Here is an 18,864-nt window from a genome sequence, read left to right on the forward strand (position 1 = left end):
TATAAATAATATAACGTGTCAAGACCAGAGGTAATGAAGATTTAAAACAGGGTTGCAACCCAAAATAGACATCAGAAATAAAAAAACTTAAGATATACATTAGAGGAAATGAGGCAACTGATTAGAAGTAGAGAGTAAGGGGCAGAAAACTGGGGATTTGGTGTCCATGTTTAACTTGAACACCTGTGTGGTAGGTGATGCCAGCACAGTGGTGGGAAGTAGTGTCAGAGGAAACACTGTGACAGGGCAGATCAGAACATCTGTCATTGTACACAGTAAGATGGATAAGCAGACGATGAGAATACAGGCTAGAGCTGAGAAGAGAGATGCCAACTGGAGATAAAAACTGGCAGTTCTCTTCATATGGGTATTTTAAGCCATAGGAATCCAAAGACAGATTCAGAGTCAGACATGGCCCAAAGCTAAGCCCTGATCACCCAATCTTTTATAGTTAGACATTTTATTTCTATAGAATAGTGTCATAAAGAAAATTGCAACCTATTCTTTTCCCTCTCAATTTAGGCTACAGCATACATGTAACTACCAACAGTTATCCTTACTAGGTTGGTTACTAAGAACTGGATTATATATTCAATATGCAATTTTTAACAGCTCTATTGAGGTATGATTGCTATACAATAAGTAGTACATATTTTAAGTGTACAACTTGACAAGTTTTGACATACACAGAAAACTACCACCAGAGCCAGGAAAATTAACACATCCATCACCAGCAAAAGTCTTCTCTGGACTCTATAATCCTTCCCTCCCAGCCCTCCTGCCCTCCTCCCTCAGTCCCTAGGCAATCACGGAACTGCTTTCTGTTGCTAAAGATTAGTGTCCATTTGGGTCAGGCATGGTGGCTCACGTCTGTAATCCCAGCACTTTGGAAGGCTGAGGCGGGCGGATCACCTGAGGTCAGGAGTTCCAGATGAGCCTGACCAACATGGCAAAACCCCGTCTCTACTAAAAATACAAAATTAGCTGGTCATGGTGGTGCACGCCTGTAATCCTAGCTACTTGGGAGGTTGAGGTAGGAGAATTGCTTGAACCCAGAAGGTGGAGGTTGCAGTGAGCCTGAACGGAAACTGCGCCATTGCACTCCAGCACTCCAGCCTGGGCAACAAAGAGGAAATCTCTGTCTCAAAAAAAAAAAAAAAAAAAAAAAAAAAAAACGTTGAGTGTCCATTTTCTATAATTTTATTTAAAATAAATCGCACAGTATGTGCTCCTTTTAACTAGCTTTGTTCACTCAGCCTAATTATTTTGGCATTCTTTACTATTTTACAATGTACCAATAGTGCATTCCTTTTTATGACTAAGTAGTATTCCATTATATAGATGTGTCAGAGTTTTGTATGCGTACATTTTGATGATGATGGATATCTGTGCTGTCTCCAGTTTGGGGACAGCTTTTAACATTTTATGCCATGTTGTTGTGCTGGAGATAAATCTTTCAGCTTTTGTGTCTCTGAAAAGTTCTTTATTTTGCCTAAGTATTTGAAATATATTTTCATTATGTACAGAATCCTAGGTTGAGAGGTTTTTTTCCTTTCTGTATTTTCAGGATGTTTCTCCACTGTCTTTTCCTTGTATTATTTCTGACAAGCAATCTGCAATTATTTGTTCCTCTATATGAAAGGTGTCTATTTTTCTCTGTCTGCTTTTATGATTTTTCTCTTTATCCCTCATTTGTTCAATTTGATTATGGTGTGCCTTACTGTAGTTTTCTTCTTTTTTCTTTGTGCTTGGGATTCATCAATCTTCTCGCATCTGTGAGTTTATATATTTTCCATCAAATTAGGAAAAGCGTTATTCTTTCTATCTCTCCCTGTTTAAGAGACTTAAATTACACGTATACATGTTGTATTAGCCTGTTCTCACACTGGTGATAAAGACATACCCAAGACTGGGCAATTTACAAAATAAAGAGGTTTAATGGACTTACAGTTCCACCTGGCTGGGGAGGCCTCACAATCATGGTGGAATGCAAGGAGGAGCAAGTCACATCTTACATGGATGGCAGCAGGCAAAGAGAGAGTTTGTGTAGAGAACTCCCCCTTATAGAACCATCAGATCTTATGAGACTTATACACTATCATGAGAACAGCATGTGAAAGACCCTTCCGCATGGATTCAATTACCTCCTACTGTGTTCCTCCCATACCACAAGAAAATTCAAGATAAGATTTGGGTTGAGGACACAGCCAAACCATATCACATGTATATTAGGTAATGTGCAGCTGTCCCATATCTCACTGATATTCTGTTCACTGCTAAATTTTTGTTTTGTGTTTCTGTGAATTACTTGTATTTCTGCAACCTAAAGTTTATTTTTTTCTTCATTAATGGGTAATCTGCTGCTAACTTCACGTTTATTTTTAATCTCATATATTGCAGTTTTTATCTCTACAAGTTCAATTTCAATCTATCTTCCATAAATCAACTTTTGGACATAAAGAATCTAGTCATAACAAATGTTTTCATATTTTTATCTGCTAATTATAACATCTGTGATTTTTTCAATCAATTTAAATATATACAATTTTCTCCTAATTAGTGTTTTTTTGCTTCTTTGTATGCCTGACAATTTTTTATTATATGCTAGACATTATGAATTTTACCCTGTTGGGTGCTGGTTATTTCTGTATTCCAATAAATATTATTAAGCTTTGTTGTGAAATCAGTTAAGTCACTTAGAAACAGTGTGATTCTTTCCAGTCTTCCTTTTAGGTATTGTTAAGCTGAACCAAAGCAGTGTTTAGTCCAGAGCTAATTATCTTTCATAACTGAGGCAAGACACTTCTAAGCACTCTCCCCTTTGCCCTAAGAAGTATGAGGTTATCCAGTCTGGCTGAAGGGAGCAGGCACTATTGCAAGGCCTTCATGAACACTGGGCATGATTCCCTCTAGCTGTTTTGGTTGATTCTTTCCTTGGCAACCAGTAGTTACTTCATAGGAAGACACAGATCAGTTCTCAACTGCATACTCAAGGGGAACCCTGGGCAGATCTCTGGTGTTTTTGCTCTTTGCAGTCCTCTTCTCTCCAGTATTCTGAATGCGAGCCACCTTGGTCTCCTTATATACTCAGCTCCATTCCTTAACTCAGAGTCTGTCCAGCTCAACTTGGGTTCCACCTTCCTGGTGCTATGGCTGGAAACTCTCTCAAGGCAGCAAGCTGAGATAATCCTAAAGTTCTTTGCATTTGTTTCCCATCTCTCAGGGATAACTACTTTATTACCCAAAGTCCAGTGACTTGAATATCATTGTTCAAACATTTTGTCCATTTTTTGGGACAGGATATGCATACCTCCGTTTATTGCATTTTACCTTATTGTACTTCACAGATAATGTAGTTTTTACAAAGTGAGGTTTGTGACAACCCTCCAACAAGCAAGTCTATCAGCATCATTTTTCCCACAGCATGTGCTCACTTCATGTCTCTGTGTCACATTTTGGTAATTCTCACAATATTTCAAAGTTTTTCATTAGATGATATCTGTTATGGTGACCTGTGGTTAGTGTTCTTTTTCTTTTTCTAACACTTACCAAATTTATTTGACTATGGAACGTTTCTGAGAAATGTCTTGTAGCATTAGCTTCTGAAGAACATATCGTGAGATATGCACTCAAACAGAGACCCAAAAACTCACCTAGGGTTCTAGAATTAAAAAATACAGATTCCCAAAGCTCACTCTATGTACTAATCTCTGATGTACTGTAATTGTTTCAGAGTGCCACAAACTCTGCCCATTTAAGATGCCACACAGTAACTAAGTGTGTGTGTTCTGACTGCTCCACTGACTGGCCACTACCCCATCTCTTTCCCTGTCCTTGGGCTTCCCTATTCCTTGAAACACAACAATATTGAAATTAGGTCAGTTAACAATTCTACAATGGCCTATAAATGTTTAAGTGAAAGGAAGAGTCATACATTTCTCACTTTATATTAAAAGCTAAAAATGATTAAGCTTAGTGAGAAACCACGTTGAAAGCCAAGACAGGCCAAAAGCTAGGCCTCCTGCACTGAACAGTTAGCCAAGTTGTAAATGCAAGGGAAAAGTTTCTGAAAGACATTAAAAGTGGTACTCCAGTGAATACACAAATGATAAGTGAAATAGCCTTATTACTGTTACAGAACAAGTTGGAGTGGTTTGCATAGACCAAACCAGCCACAACATTCCCTTAAGCCAAAGCCTAATCCAGAGCAAGACCCTTACTCTCTTCAATTCTATGGAGGCTGAGAGAGGGGAGGAAGCTGCAGAAGAAAAGTTGAAAGCCAGAAGTGGTTGGCTCGTGAGGTTTAAGAAAGAAGCCATCTATGTAACCTAAAAGTGCAAGATGAAGTAGCGATGCTGATGAAGAAACTGCAGCAAGTTATCCAGAAGATCTAGCTAAAATAATTGATGTAGGTGGGTACCCTAAACAACAGATTTTCAATATAGACAAAACAGCCTTATGTTGGAAGAAGAGGCCATCTAGGACTTTCATAGCTAGACAGGAAAAATCAGTGCCTGGCATCAGAGCTTCAAAGGACAGACTGACCTTCTTGATAGGAGCTAATGCGGCTGGTAACTTTAAGTTGAAGCTAGTGCTTATTTACCACTCTAAAGATTCTATGGCCCTTAAGAATTATGCTAAGTCTACCCTCCTCTATCAATAGAACAACAAAGCTTTGATGACAACATATCTTTTTATAGCATGGTTTACTGAATATTTGAAATCCACTGAGACCTACTGCTCAGGAAAAAGAGATTCCTTTCAAAATATTACTGCTCACTGACAACATACCTGGTCACCCAGAGCTCTGATGGAGATATACAAGGAGATTACTGTTTTCTTCATGCCTGCTAACACAACATCCATTTTGCAGCCCATGGATCAAAGAGTAATTTCAAGTCTCAAGCCTGCTTATATAAGACATACATTTTGTAAGGCTATAATCACTATGCCATACATAGTGATTCCTCTGATAGATCTAAGCAAAGTAACTTTAAAACCTTCTGTAAAAGATTCGCCATTCTAGATGCCACTAAATATCCTCATGATCCATGGAGGGCGGTAAAAATAACAATATTAATTATTCCAATGCCTATCGATGACTCTGAGGGAATCAGAAATGGAACCTGAAGATCTGACTGAATTGCTGCAGTCTCATTATAAAACTTTAATGAATGAGGAGGCTTCTTAGAGATGAGCAAAAAAAGTGGTTTCTAGAGATGACATCTACTCCTAGTGAAGAAGCTATGAACATGGTTGAAATGACAACAAAGGATTTAGAATATTACAGAAACGTAGTTGATAAAGCAGCGGCAGGGTTTGTCAGGATTGACTCTAATTTTGAAAAATGTTCTACTGTGGGTAAAAATACTATCGAACAGTATTGCATGCTAAGAGAAATCCTTCATGAAAGGAATAGTCAATCAATGTGGCAAACTTCACTGTTGTTTTAAGAAATTGCCACTGCCACCCTCATCTCCAGGGCCATTACCATGATCAAGTTAGCAGCCAGCAGCATCAAGGCAACACCCTCCAGCTGCAAAAAGAGGACTTGCCAAAGTCTCAATGGTCCTTTAACAATTAAGTATTTTTAATTAAGGTATGTACATGCTTTTTTAGGTATAATGCTCTTTCACACTTAATAGAATATAGTATAGTGTAAGTAAAACTTTTATATGCACTGGGAAACCAAGAAATTCATGTCACTCACTTCTTTGTGAATTTCTCTTTATTGCAGTGAGAAAACCAAACCAGCAATATCTCTGAGGTATGGTTTTACTTCCTTAAGAGGAAGTGAGAAAGTAGAAAAGATTTTTTAAAAATCACCTAGATTTTCACCTTTGTAAGTTGGTTTAGAAATAGTCCTTCTTTGATAGGGTAATAAATTATGTGAGCGCTGAAGGCTACATACAAGAACAATCTTAGGGCCTGAAGATGTTTTTTACATCTGTTGGTCAACCACCATGTTGGAGTTTCTATTCTCTCTACAATAAAGGCAACAACCAGCCATCAGGCCTATTCTCAAACAGTGAGGAGGAACTCAGTAACATTTGAGACACCTGATCCATTGCTGGATTGATCTATCTCTGAAAAATGTCGCTTTATATTAAACTAAATAAATATTTTAAAAACAATAAAATAAATATATTTCCTTTTGGCTTCTACTCAATAGATGCAATATATGAAAATAACAAAACGCCAGAATTCATAAAACATGCCAGTCATACACATACAGTAGCCATAGACATACACATTCCTCCCTGCAGGGCATTGGAACATCCATCTCTGACAAAGATTTTTCATTACATTTTCTGTATTGTTCAATTCTTTTAATCTTAGAATGTAACCGAATCTTCCTGAACACTTTGAAAATCAGATTTAATGGTAAACTGCAATATAACAAATAGTTGAAAAATAAAATACTACAATTTAATATTGTATGTATTTAAGATTATACCATACATGGATTACCAATTATGTAATGATTTAGGTAACTGTAAAACTATAATGAGTACCACAAAACAATCTTAAATCAACCAATCAAATCAACAATACCCTATTCAGTTTTTACTCCAGATAAGACTGTCTGCTCAGGATATTTTTCCACTACACATATTTGTTACACCAATTTAGTTTGGAATACAAATGATGTTAGTAATGGAACTGGATCAAATTATCCATACTGGGAACCTGGAAGTTAATTCTCATCTGTATTTATTTGTTTGGAAGCCTGGGTATGACAGTCAGCCTGCCCGCTTTGATTTTAGGCTATTCCACTTCAGCACTTCATAGCAATGTAACCTTGGCAAGTTCCTTAACCTCTGAGTTGCAGATCCATCACTTGTGTAACAGAAATCGTCATACCAACTCACAAGGTAATAATAAGAATTAAATGTGTTTATATATGAAACATTTAGAACACTTATTAGGCACATAGCTTGTGTTTAACCAACGTTAACTAACATTGTTTTTTTCATTATAATTAAAATTCAGTGTTCAAATAAATTCCAGGTATTTCCATGTTGCTGGTTATTTGGACCTTTGTTTAATCAGAATATAATGGCAGAATGTAGGTGTTTCTATGCTCCCAGTTATCAGAGGGAATTCAGGGACTGAGACACCATATTATTCCTACTTACAAAGGAGACTGCTTGGCAGTGTCTGGATGCTGTTGTTATAAAATCCATGCTACAGACAGGCAATAAAGATCACATATCCATTATATAAATGGCCCAAACAAGGCAAAGGCTACTTAAGCAATTTGCCTGAGTCACCCGTGGAGCAAACAACTTCACTCAATCCATCATACATAAGCAAAACAATGAGTTATATGAGTAGCACTGTTGTAATACAAGGAATACCCAAACCTCCAAAAAGGATTTTAGTCATATCCTAGTAATGCTCTTGACTTAGTAGTGCTCTTGCTCTCTTCTATATTTGTTCTTGATTTTATATAAACCATTGAGTATACATTCGTTTCTCTAAGCTATTTGAAACTATTTTACTTTATTAAAGATGACAGAGGGGAGGGGTAAAAATGTGACTTTTCATAATTTTTCCCACCTTCTAAGCCTGAGGTCCTGCAATATAAGTACAATATGAAGTTCCTAAGATGCCAACTAGATGAAGCAAGTAGAGCATGAGAAAAGGAACTGCAATTGTTGAGAGTAAAGAAGGAATGAATGCACAGACATTAGAACCTAAAATAAAAACAAATTTCTAATTATTATAAACAATGAGAAATTACTAACACATGGTAGGAATTCAACTGTGAAAAGTTCCCATGGAAAAATGCCTCCACTGACATCATTCGGGGTCTGACTGCATCAGCCGCATGCAGAGGCACATGCCTACATTCCATTGACATCACATCAGGTGCAAGCAATTTGGGGACATGAAGTTTATAAAAGTATCCAGCTTCCCCTTAAAAATGGCAGTTTATTCCTCCTTAACTTAAATGTGGTTAAAACAAATACTTGTAAGATTCCATTTCAGTGAGTAGTTTATTTGGGTCTCTTTGGTCATTTGAATACATCACGCTAAGGACTATCTCTCTTGAGAACATTTATCTGTTCTCAGGGTCCATAATTTACTTCAATAATCCATATCTCACTTAAGTGCCTAGACTAAAAAACTTACAAAAAATCTTAGTGATGGTTACGAGTAGCTTATAATATTTTAACTAAATGCTGGCGTGCCCTAATGCATTAGCAAGTGCCTTTGTTATACCCCAATCTCTCTCAGAGGTCAAATAATAATCTGCTCAACTAAAAGCATTTCATAGGCTCCTATTAAAAGAAACCACATCGTTTCACACTTTTGTGGTTCATTTCTTACATATTTTTAACAGGAAGAATAGGTTAAAGCTGTATTTTAAAATCTGCTTTCATTGAAAAGTATTTATTCAATAAGGACTTACAGGTAAACATTAGAAATTTAAATCATTTTAGTCTTATGAGCTTTTAAAATTGGATTTTTTGCTACTCATAACCTAAAAGACATTATCATATGAAATTTATTCCACCTCTAATCTATAAAACCACAATTATTTCATTAGACATTTTAATTAAAACAGGAACACCAAATACACCTAGTCACTACAATGTATAGGTTTTGACCTATTGCACACCTAAAAATAAGAGAAATGGAGAGCATTCCTGCATTATAATATTCTTTGTTATACTGCCATGCCCAGAACATTTTTCCCTAGAGAAGTGCTAATTTCCTTCTTAGTTCATCAAATATGTAATCACTGGTGCCAAGTGGCTCTCAGTAAACCAGCTTACATCTTAAATCGTGAACTGCGTTCATTGATTTATCCAAAATCTACAATTGGCTATGATTCATTTTGCAACATCTGATTGCACCTAGTATCTGTCCTTGATTTTAAACCAAGTTCTTCCAAGCCATTGGTGTCTTTAAAAAGCACAATAGCTCCCTCTAGCCTCTTTTTACATACCACACCAAGAGGTCACATTTAATCAAAGGTTACAGGTTACACTTACTCTCTTGGCTCAGCTTCTGTCATGTGGCTCATCAAGCTATGCCACTATCCAAACCTAAGGATGCACAATGCCAAACAGTTGTGGTGAAACACCAAGCAAAAAACATCCATTTAGAGTGCTAAATGACAGGCAGCAACAATCAAATATGGTTTCATGAAGAACCTCAAATCTAAAAATAACTTCCCCAAGTAAAAGCAAAATAAGGCAAAAGAAAATGTGACTGTCACATATATTATTACTTAGTATTTTGTCCTTTTAGCATGAAATTTTTTATTGTTCACATAAACTACATATTTGATAAAACAAATGCAATCTGATTTTTCATACTCAAAATCAAATATGTGGTGAAGAACAAAAAATCCCTCAAAGACCACATGCCCAGATTATTTCCCACAATGGGCAAATGGAGAATACAGTATAAGCACTTTATTTCACTACAAAACATGTTGATATTTGTATACATATACAGAGAGACAGATTTAAATTTTGAGACACTCCTTTCCAAAAACTGTTAAAACTTAGATTTTGAACTTATTCCAACTTGCCTTTTTATGACTGAAGTACCACTTGTAGACGGTATTTGTTTTTCAAAATAGCACTAAATTATGTTTTTAAAATTAATATTTAAGGTTTGCTACCTTGGCCAAAACTAGATTTTAAAATTACATATCATTTGCTGCCAATGTATTTACTACTCAGCAGAGGGCTAGGATGATCTCCAAAATGGAACACCCTTTGGAACTACAGATGATAACACATGTTAGATTTAAGCTATACATTCTGTATTTCCTCATTACAGTTATTTCAGAAAAAAAAAATCTGAACTATCTATCTTTGTGATTCAGTTGTTACCAAATTTACAGGGTCAATATTGCATTCCCCACCCCCTTTGGCTATATAAACTAAAGCTTCTAGGCTTACTACTATCAAATTTCAAATTTGGAAATGGCCTTAGTGACAGTTTAATTCACATCTCATTTTTGTAGATGAAGGTATCAAAGAAATGACATGTTCAAGTTCAAAGCCAGGTTAGTGAAACAACCTGAGCTAAAGCCCACCTCCTTCAGCTTCTCCCCCAGTGCTCAATTACACTACATTGCTAGCTATCTTGCCATTCCCGATGTTATATGGATACGACCTGTTTTTCACTAATTTTTTTATTACTGTAGAAAACACTTTAATTTATTTTTCAGTCCATTCTTATCCCTCCCAATACATAATTTTTAAAAGACTGTTTGGTTGTTGTTCAGAATTTGAGGTACAACAGAGCTGGCCTAAGTTTCTTATTGAATCCTGCCCATGTTATGGGAAGGAAGCACCTGGGGTTTGATCCAATTAAAATAAAAAGGGCTACTGAATTATAAAGGCCTACTTATTTTCTATGGCATTAGAAAAGATGAACAGATTTCAGCGAACCTAATGTTGTAAAAGAAGGTGTGAGCTGAACTTGATATTCTATGATAGTAACAGATGACAAGACAAAATGTGAAAATCACATTCCTGAACTAAACTAAGAAAAACCTACAGGAAGAAAATGTACTGATGTTAGCTTGGTTGATTTTCAGTACATTATATTTTTAATAAATGGAAAGGTGTTTAAATAAAATCTTCCTAGACCAGTTGATATGTCCTAACCTGATAGATGTTTATGTCATTAGATGCTATGGTGCCAATTACCTCCTTATCAACCTTTATTTTCTATTAATAATAATGACATGTGGCTAGATGTGGTAGCTCATGTCTGTAATCCCAGCACTTCGGGAGGCTAAGGAGGGAGAATCACTTAAGCTCAGGAATTTGAGACCAGCCTGGACAACATAGTGAGATCTTGTCTCACTGAAAATTAAAAAAAAAAAAAAAAAAACCTGGGTAGGGTGGTATGTGCCTGTAGTGCCAGATACTCAGGAGGCTGAAGTGGGAGGATTGCTTGAGCCCAGGAGGTTGAGGCTGTAGTGAGCTATGATCATGCCACTATACTCCAGCCTGGGCAACAGAACAAGATCCTGTATTTAAATAAATAAATAATAACAACATCTACAAAGTATTGAGTGTTCAACCATGTGAAGGCATATTTCAAGCTATTAAATATATACACATAAAATATATACACATATATATGATATATATTTACTTAATTGTCAAAACAACCCTATGAGGCAGGTACTTGAAGTATTCAGATTTTACAGACAGTTAAACTGAGGCTCACAGAGAGTGACTAATTAACCTGTCTCTTACTATAAAACTTGCAGACAAAAAGGATGGAATTAGAACACAGGCAGTCTAGTTCCAGAATATGTGCTCTTAATTACTATATTTCTACACAATATAAAATGAATTGATGAGTATTATTATATTCACAGATATTTAAATTTTGATAGAAAGTCATATGAAAATTAACTATCAATTTCAAACATACATGCTGAAAGGTCCAACACTTCTTGAAGGGCTGTAAAGAAAGAAATATTTCTCATCCAACACTGAATACATGTAATACATTAATTCAAGTATCCATTTTTGTTTTTTTGGTCCCAAAATAATTCCAATTGGTCCTCTACCAAATAGTCTGAACAAGTACATTTTGAGTAACCGACATAGGTCAGTAATAGAGATTTACATACAGTTATTGATTAATTCAAATAATTATGCCACTAAACAACTGCCCTAAAATTTTCTTATGTTAATAACCTTAATTAAGAAAAAGTGACAACTTCACGTTCATCATTTTTAACCTGACTCCACAGATAGAAAAGTTGTCACTGAACCCAGCTGTATTCTTACTTGATAACAAAGTGAATGAAAGACAAAACCCAGCTGTATGGAGAGGGATGAACTTGGACTATTGCTCTCTCTGCATTTCTTAAGGGGATAGTAGGAGAAAACACACCTCACTGGCATATGCTTATCTGTAATGGTTTCATTAATAACCATAGCCCTGAGTGACCCAGCCCAGGCAACTCTGAACAGAGAAAGGCATAGTCCAGGTGGGACATGTAGGAGAAGCTAGAGAACCTTAAAACAATTGAGCCTCTTGTTCTCCTTGTCATAGCTTTGGGCCCTTATGAGCACCCTAAACAGCCAGCATATTTGAGACATTTTGTTAAACCTGCAACCTTATAGTACATAAAAATCTTGATGAATCAGTCATACAGCCCCTGTTGTTGACCAGTTATAAACTGCTACAGTGGAGAATTATAGGCTATATTCAGGAGACAACCTTTACTCAAGAAGGCATGGTACCACCATTTTTCCATGTCCAAATGAAATAATGCATCTTGATTTTTTAAGCAATCAAAGAACAAGAGAAAAGCAAAACAGCGTCCCAACATAAGACTGTAAAATTCTATAAAATACGATTTTTTTATCTCTGAAATGTCTCATGATCAATTATTACCAAATTTATATGCAATACAAAAGTACCCAATGCAAACTCTGAATTTCTAGGTACATGCAGGCAAACCTGACAAAGGTGAATAAATTTTAAATCAGTTAAGTAAATATATTGCAAGAAAAATTTAGGAAATAGTTATACTCAATTCATATTTGTCATAAAAGACCCCTTTGAAATCTAAAATATTCTGCTTTCTTTAATCAGGAACAACAAAATCAATTTTTGCCTTATCAAGTCTTTTTTGTCACAAAAGACTAATCATTTTATGCTTTGATATATGCATCATTTAGAGTTTTATATGTTTTTACTTCATCACTAAATGGGCTTGAAAAATTTTCCTCCCTGGAAATGTACACTATTGTTTAGAAATTGATAAGGAATATGTTGCTCACATAAGTAATATTTGACAAACTACTCAGAGTTGATGATACGAGAGGTATTACTATCATGAACTACATTCTGTCTCAAATTTCATAACAACAATGCTCACAGCATACCAAAAAAAAAGCCACAGGATCATGAGCATCCCTATATGAGATAGCTATTTTAGAAACAAAATGATTTTTAAGACAGTAGATAAGTAATAATTCTTTATTAATAATTTAGCTGCTTCTGACCAATGAACACCTCTGATTCAGACTGCTGTCCAATGACAACAGGTTTTGACTTTTAGTTAATATTAGCAGTGTTCCCTTGCATCATGCTAATTATCACACACTGAAAGACCAACTCTTAAAAAAGGTATCCAATGATATACAGAAATCTTTACCTAAATGAGAATATACTGAAGACTTAACATTGAAAGTGTTCCACTTGAAATGAAAGTAGAGCAATGTTCTGAATCTCTTCCATAGTACTACTCCTGGTAGTGTCTGACCCTTTCTCAGTTGTAAGAGATGTTCCTTTTTGCTTCTTAAAAGCAAGCTAAACAAACAAAACCAAATGCACTATCTTTCTGTAACAGGATTTTATCACCATATTAAAAATATCTCTCACTTCGATAATTGACAATTCCAAATATTTATACTCTCAAAAATCAAACAGGAAAGAGTTAACATGACTACTTCTAGCCAGCCACCCTACTCTAATCCCCCACTTTCCGGAAAAATATACAGTCTTAAACCTTAAATCATAGAGATAAAAAGAATGGGGGGACCACAAATTGTTAAGTTTAGTGATGAATAAAGCAATGTAATCTTAGTTGTCAGCATAAAAAGCATCCCTCTGAAGCTTTGTTCCAACTATAATAACTTTCTGTGCTTACTGAAAAAAAAAATTTTATGATCATATGAGCTTCATGCATGACTGATATCATTACTGTTTATTTTAAGGCTGTCCTTGAGAATCAATCAAATAAAACATTCCCAGTGTGTATGTTCTGCCACCAGAATGAGGAACACAATGTAAGTGCCTCTTCTGGAGAGGAAGTGATGGACCATTCTTCCCATTAGTGTTTCCTATCAAAAAGAAACATCAAATAGAAGCGAATCAGGCAGCAATTTATGTCAGAAAACATCCTGTCATTCTGTGTTCTTGACAATATTTTCATCTCACTAGCAGCAACTCTTACGATCTAAAAAAAAAGGGGGTATCATTACACATAAAGAAGCTTATAAATCCAACCAAAATGAGCTCAAGAGCTTAAAAACACTATTTGGGGATAACACAAACTATGGCATATAATCTGCTCTAAACCATTAAAAATTTCCCATTTTAATAAGTAAGGTTTTAAAGGTCTGAGATGGCACATGACTTCTTATCTGTCATGCTTAAATCTGTATAATAAATATGAATAGAATAAGTTAAATACTCTAAAAATGGGAAAATAACTATTTTCTCCACAAACATAAACCATTTTCCCCACACATCTTAATGAAGAAAGATAAGGGGTCATTGGAATCCAAAATTAAAGACTTTTTTTAGTACAATCATAACTTTTTCTTGCATAATAATATCTGAACTTACTGAGGGATTCCAATATAAAGAAATACAATCTTTCATGTTTAGTCTCACGAAAAATCTAATAATCATCAAAACTCATGTTACCCTAATCTCTGAACGCAAATCTAATACTTTCCTAAAGCAGGTAGCCATCAATCCAGGCTGTCTTTCCCTTCCCTTAGTCAGAAAGACACAACCTTGCACTTACTTCTACCGCCTCCCCCACACTCCACCTCACCACCATCACCACCAATCTGAAGCAATAGGCCCTTCTGTTTATAACATTATAAATAACAGCTTGCCACTTTAATTTCTCCAGCCTATGAACTAATCCTTCATTTCAACATTAAATTATCTCTTGATTTAAATGTTAGGTACAAAAATGCATCTGTGGCACGTACTTCCAAAAGTTCAAATTTGCAATCAAAAAAGTCTGGACTTTCAAGCCCCTTTCTCTTTTTATCCAGAAAAAATAAAGTTGTATTTTTCAAAGGGTTAAACCTTTTTCGTTTTCAAATTGGGTTTTTTGTGTAATTTATTCATACTTAATATCTGTAAAGGTCTTTAACTCTTTTGATAATAGCTCTTACTTTTTCAAATACTTTTTTTCTGTACTAACCATCACCTATTACATGAAGTCCTAAGAACAGTTTCTATAAACACAGCTATATTCAGAATATGCCTTTACACATGGTATTTATTATGTATACTCTGTATACCAATTGGTTACACGAAGCATGTTCAAATACTGTGCAACAGGTCTTGATATTGTGTAAACACACACTCCCAACAAAATGACAATAAGCTTTATAATATCAACAATATAAGAAAAAAATCACATTATTCCTTAAAGAATTATTTATAATTCGTTTGAGAGATCAGAGGACATCAGATCTAATCAAAAGAAGTAAATGTTACTAAGGCCCTCTTACTGGCTTTGCATCCCACCGTATATGTGATAAAGTTGTGTTACAGCCCAAGTGTATACAAGCTTTAATTGATTTATTGCACATTACTGGCTTCAGTGCCGACTTGATGACAGGAAGAGTACTTTGGCAGAGGTCTGACAAGTCCCTATCCTTAAGTTCCCTTTTGCTTTGTGCCGTCTGTTCTCAAAGCTATCAAAGTAAAGCAAATGACAGTCTAAAACCTCCCCGTTTTGCCACGAGAGTGTGAAATCAAATTAAAAACACACCTCAAAACTATTACATTGGGCCACGTTTATTTTCAATTGGCGGGGGAGGAGGAAAGAAGACACTTAAAAAGAGATGGATTTCATGTCCTCTGTGTAGCCAGATCTAGTTACAGTGTATTAAGTTATGTCTAAATGAAAAAAAAAGACTCTCAAGTGTTTTATCACAAAGTAATGTTATTAAACACATCTAATGTTCCCACGCTTTCCTCTAGATTCTCTGATTTTTAACCTCCTTTGTTAGGCATCAAACACCGGGAGAAAGATTTCATGAACAATACCTAGGCAGCACATGATGCCAGGGAATTAATTCTGTCTTCCCCGAGCTGTGTATCCATCATAAACTCAAGCTGCCTTATTTAGCTACACGGTTGCTATATGTAGGACTTCTCTTCCTTGGGTGAAAAGCATGGACTGGCTACAATTGTGTCTTTGAGCGCGCAGCATCGTGCTTTGTGCTGCCGGGGATAACGGATTCTGGGTCTCACACGCATCCGTCACCTAAGACACCCTTCACTGAACCAGGGTCTCGGCAGCTGGAAGGGAAACAATGTGTTGGGACCCAGGCTGGTCTGAGCTACAAGGATCCCAGGAGTGAAGGAAATGTTTCAGGGAGCAGCCCAGGCAAGGGAGGAGGAAGAAAGCCCTCGCACTCTTACCTCCACATTGAAATACTGCTCCGTTCCGCAGACTGTAGCACATAAAATCCAAAGCAAGGTTTGCAAGAAAAACACCCCCGAATGATGCACGAAATCCAACCGTCTTCCAGTGCTGAATGTGAGTAAGATCATAGTGAACTGTGCTTCAATGGATGGACGAGCTCCCCTTCGTTTTCTCCCTCTCTCCCTCTCCCTCCCTCCCTCGTTTCCTTTCAAAAAAAAGTCCTCCGGGTGGGTAAGGAGCCTGCAGGTTCACCCACAGCCGGGCAAGGGGAGGAGACGGGGGGCCCGCGCTCGGCAGCCCCGGAGAGGCAGCGACGAAGACAGGGTCAGCAGTAGTTCCTGTTCACCATCCTCCGGGGTCAGTCACCGGGAACGTGGCGCCCAAGTTCACCGGCGGTTCCGGCTCAAAGCGCCGAGTCGTAGCCGCAGCAGCAGCAGCCGCCGCCGCCGCCGCCGCCTCCAGCCCGTGCGTCCTCCTCCCTCCACCGCCTACTCCTCCTCCTCCTCAGCCGCCGCCGCCGCCCCCAGCTGCTGCGGGAAGGGCCTCCGCCGCTCCTCACTCTCTTGCCTCTGCTTCTCCTTCCCTCCTCTCCTTGCTCCCCTCCAGAATGTTCATCCGTAATCTACATAACTCCTCCTTCCCGGGGTCTGCCTGGCTCTCGGGGCCCTTGGCGCGCGCGCGCGCGCACACACACACACACACAAACACACACACCGCGACACACACACACACACACACGAGCATACACACAGCCAGATACACACGGACGCGCGCTTCTTAAAGGAGACGGCTCATAAAGGCTTCCCCACTACGGTAGGGCACACCGGAGGTATCCAGCCCGCGACAAGGGCCGTGGTTTGAGCACAGCTCTTCAACAGTATCTCCCATCCCGCATCCCCGAGGCAGGCACCCAAGAACCTGGGCGGTTCCATTCTTTCTTCTCGCCCACCCCGCCGCCTCGCATCTAAAAACGAGTGCGCCCCTCCCCAGCCATGAGCTGGGTGGGGCTCAGGCTGAGGACCCGGGGGGCCTGGGGAGCGGCCCAACCCCTGGTCCTGGAGAGCAGTCAGCATTCTTGAGGAAGCGGCCCTGGAAGATTAGGGGCGCTGGGAATCAGAGGAGCGCCTGGTCACTGAGCACCGCTGGGTGGTTCGGGTCGGTGGCGGGGCTGACCAAGTTTGGGAAGCCTGAGATAGCAAATCCCGAACGTCCAAAACTTTGTTGGGGTCCGCCGAGCTTGTGGCCTGGTGTCTTCCTGAATCCCCTCTACCATAGCTACATTCCGCCTTCCAGGCTTGAGGAGTAGGCACAGGGTTTTGGTGGGGGACTAGACAAATACAGAAGCGGGATGAAAATGCTCACTTTCCAAGTGAACGGTGGACACACGCACACACTGGGACCCGGGAGAGGTGGTCCTGGGTGCTAAAAGAACATCCGACGGGAGGGATGGGGGTTCTGGAAAGAAACCGGCTGCAGGAGACAGGGGAAGGCTTGGGGAAAGATGGAGAGGGAGCAGCCTGAGGAAAGGCGAGTAAAGCAGCTGGCAAGGGCGGGAGGAAGAGGCAGCGCGCAGACCGAGCGGGGGAGAAGCTGGCGGGAGCGAGGAGAGCTGCAGGCGAGAGGGGGAGGTGGCTGGCAAGAAGCACCGGGCAGGGGAACTTCAAGAGGAGGCTGCCAAAAAGGACTGGAGCTGCAGCAGTGCGAGGCAGTGGACAGGGGGGGCAGCAACCACCAGCCCTTGGCAAGTGATGGTTTGGCTGAAAAAGAAAGGGGGAAGGGAGCGAGGCAGGCATCTGTTTGGGGGCAATGCCAGTAAATGTGCTTCTCCTTGGCAGCCAGCAGAGGGGAAGAGGAGCCCACGGGAACGAAAAGCAGGCGAGGTTAAGAATAAAGAGTGTTCCAGGTATGACAGCTACCTCGGTGAGGTGGAAGAGAGAATTGACAAGGCAAATTTCGTGGATGAGTTGGAAAGGCAGGAAGCAGGACTACAAGAGGTCATATGTGGTAAGCAGATGAAAAATGCTGAAAATGGTTTACCAAAAATTGTATTAGACTGAAATAACTTTTATCCAATAAAAGAAAAAAAAAAAAGGCTGAGGAATGGGACTTTGCAGCTATTGCTGTAAAAATGTAAGAAATGCCCAACCAACTTGACCCAACACCCAAGAAGGTCTCAGGGAGACCTTTCTGACAGTCTGCCTTGTGCCCAGGATGTGCTGCCCACAAAATAATTTTGAAGATGTAACAAAAAGCAATGCCTTATATTGTATAGTATATTAGAATATTCAGAATGTTTCCAGACATAGTATCTCATTTAATTCTCACACCATCTCTGAGGATTTTGTTTTTCTTTTACAGATGAAGTAAATGATAGCAATAAAATATAACGTTCCAGCAACCCATACAAGTGGCAGAGTTCAGACCTGTTTCCTGACTCCCAGTTCAGTGACTTTCCTGCTGTACTCCAGTGACTTTCCAAATAGCAATTCATTCCTACTCTTAGCAATTTCATAATCCATAGGTTGAGATGACTTTTATAAAAGAAACAGGTAGAAGGCAACATGAAAGTAATGTCATTATCTAGAATTTATACAGTGTTCTGTGCCAGTATAAGGTAACAAAATGTAGTATTTGTCAATAAATCAAGAATGATTTTTATGTGTGCATTGTATCTA

At 38.4% G+C, this 18,864-nt stretch overlaps 1 protein-coding gene across 1 annotated transcript in view; it reads right to left on the minus strand.

Moving 5' to 3' along the window:
- Positions 1-16,678, minus strand: part of MMP16 (matrix metallopeptidase 16) — a 288,332-nt gene extending 271,654 nt beyond the window's left edge. Inside the window, exon 1 of the mRNA XM_010371695.2 lies at positions 16,186-16,678. Coding sequence (XP_010369997.1) covers positions 16,186-16,317 — 132 coding nt within the window. The 5' untranslated portion in view covers positions 16,318-16,678. The remainder of the gene's footprint in view (positions 1-16,185) is intronic.
- Positions 16,679-18,864: the final 2,186 nt, after the last annotated feature.

Source organism: Rhinopithecus roxellana, chromosome 9 (genome assembly GCF_007565055.1).
Source record: "Rhinopithecus roxellana isolate Shanxi Qingling chromosome 9, ASM756505v1, whole genome shotgun sequence".
NCBI classification, from domain to species: domain Eukaryota; kingdom Metazoa; phylum Chordata; class Mammalia; order Primates; family Cercopithecidae; genus Rhinopithecus; species Rhinopithecus roxellana.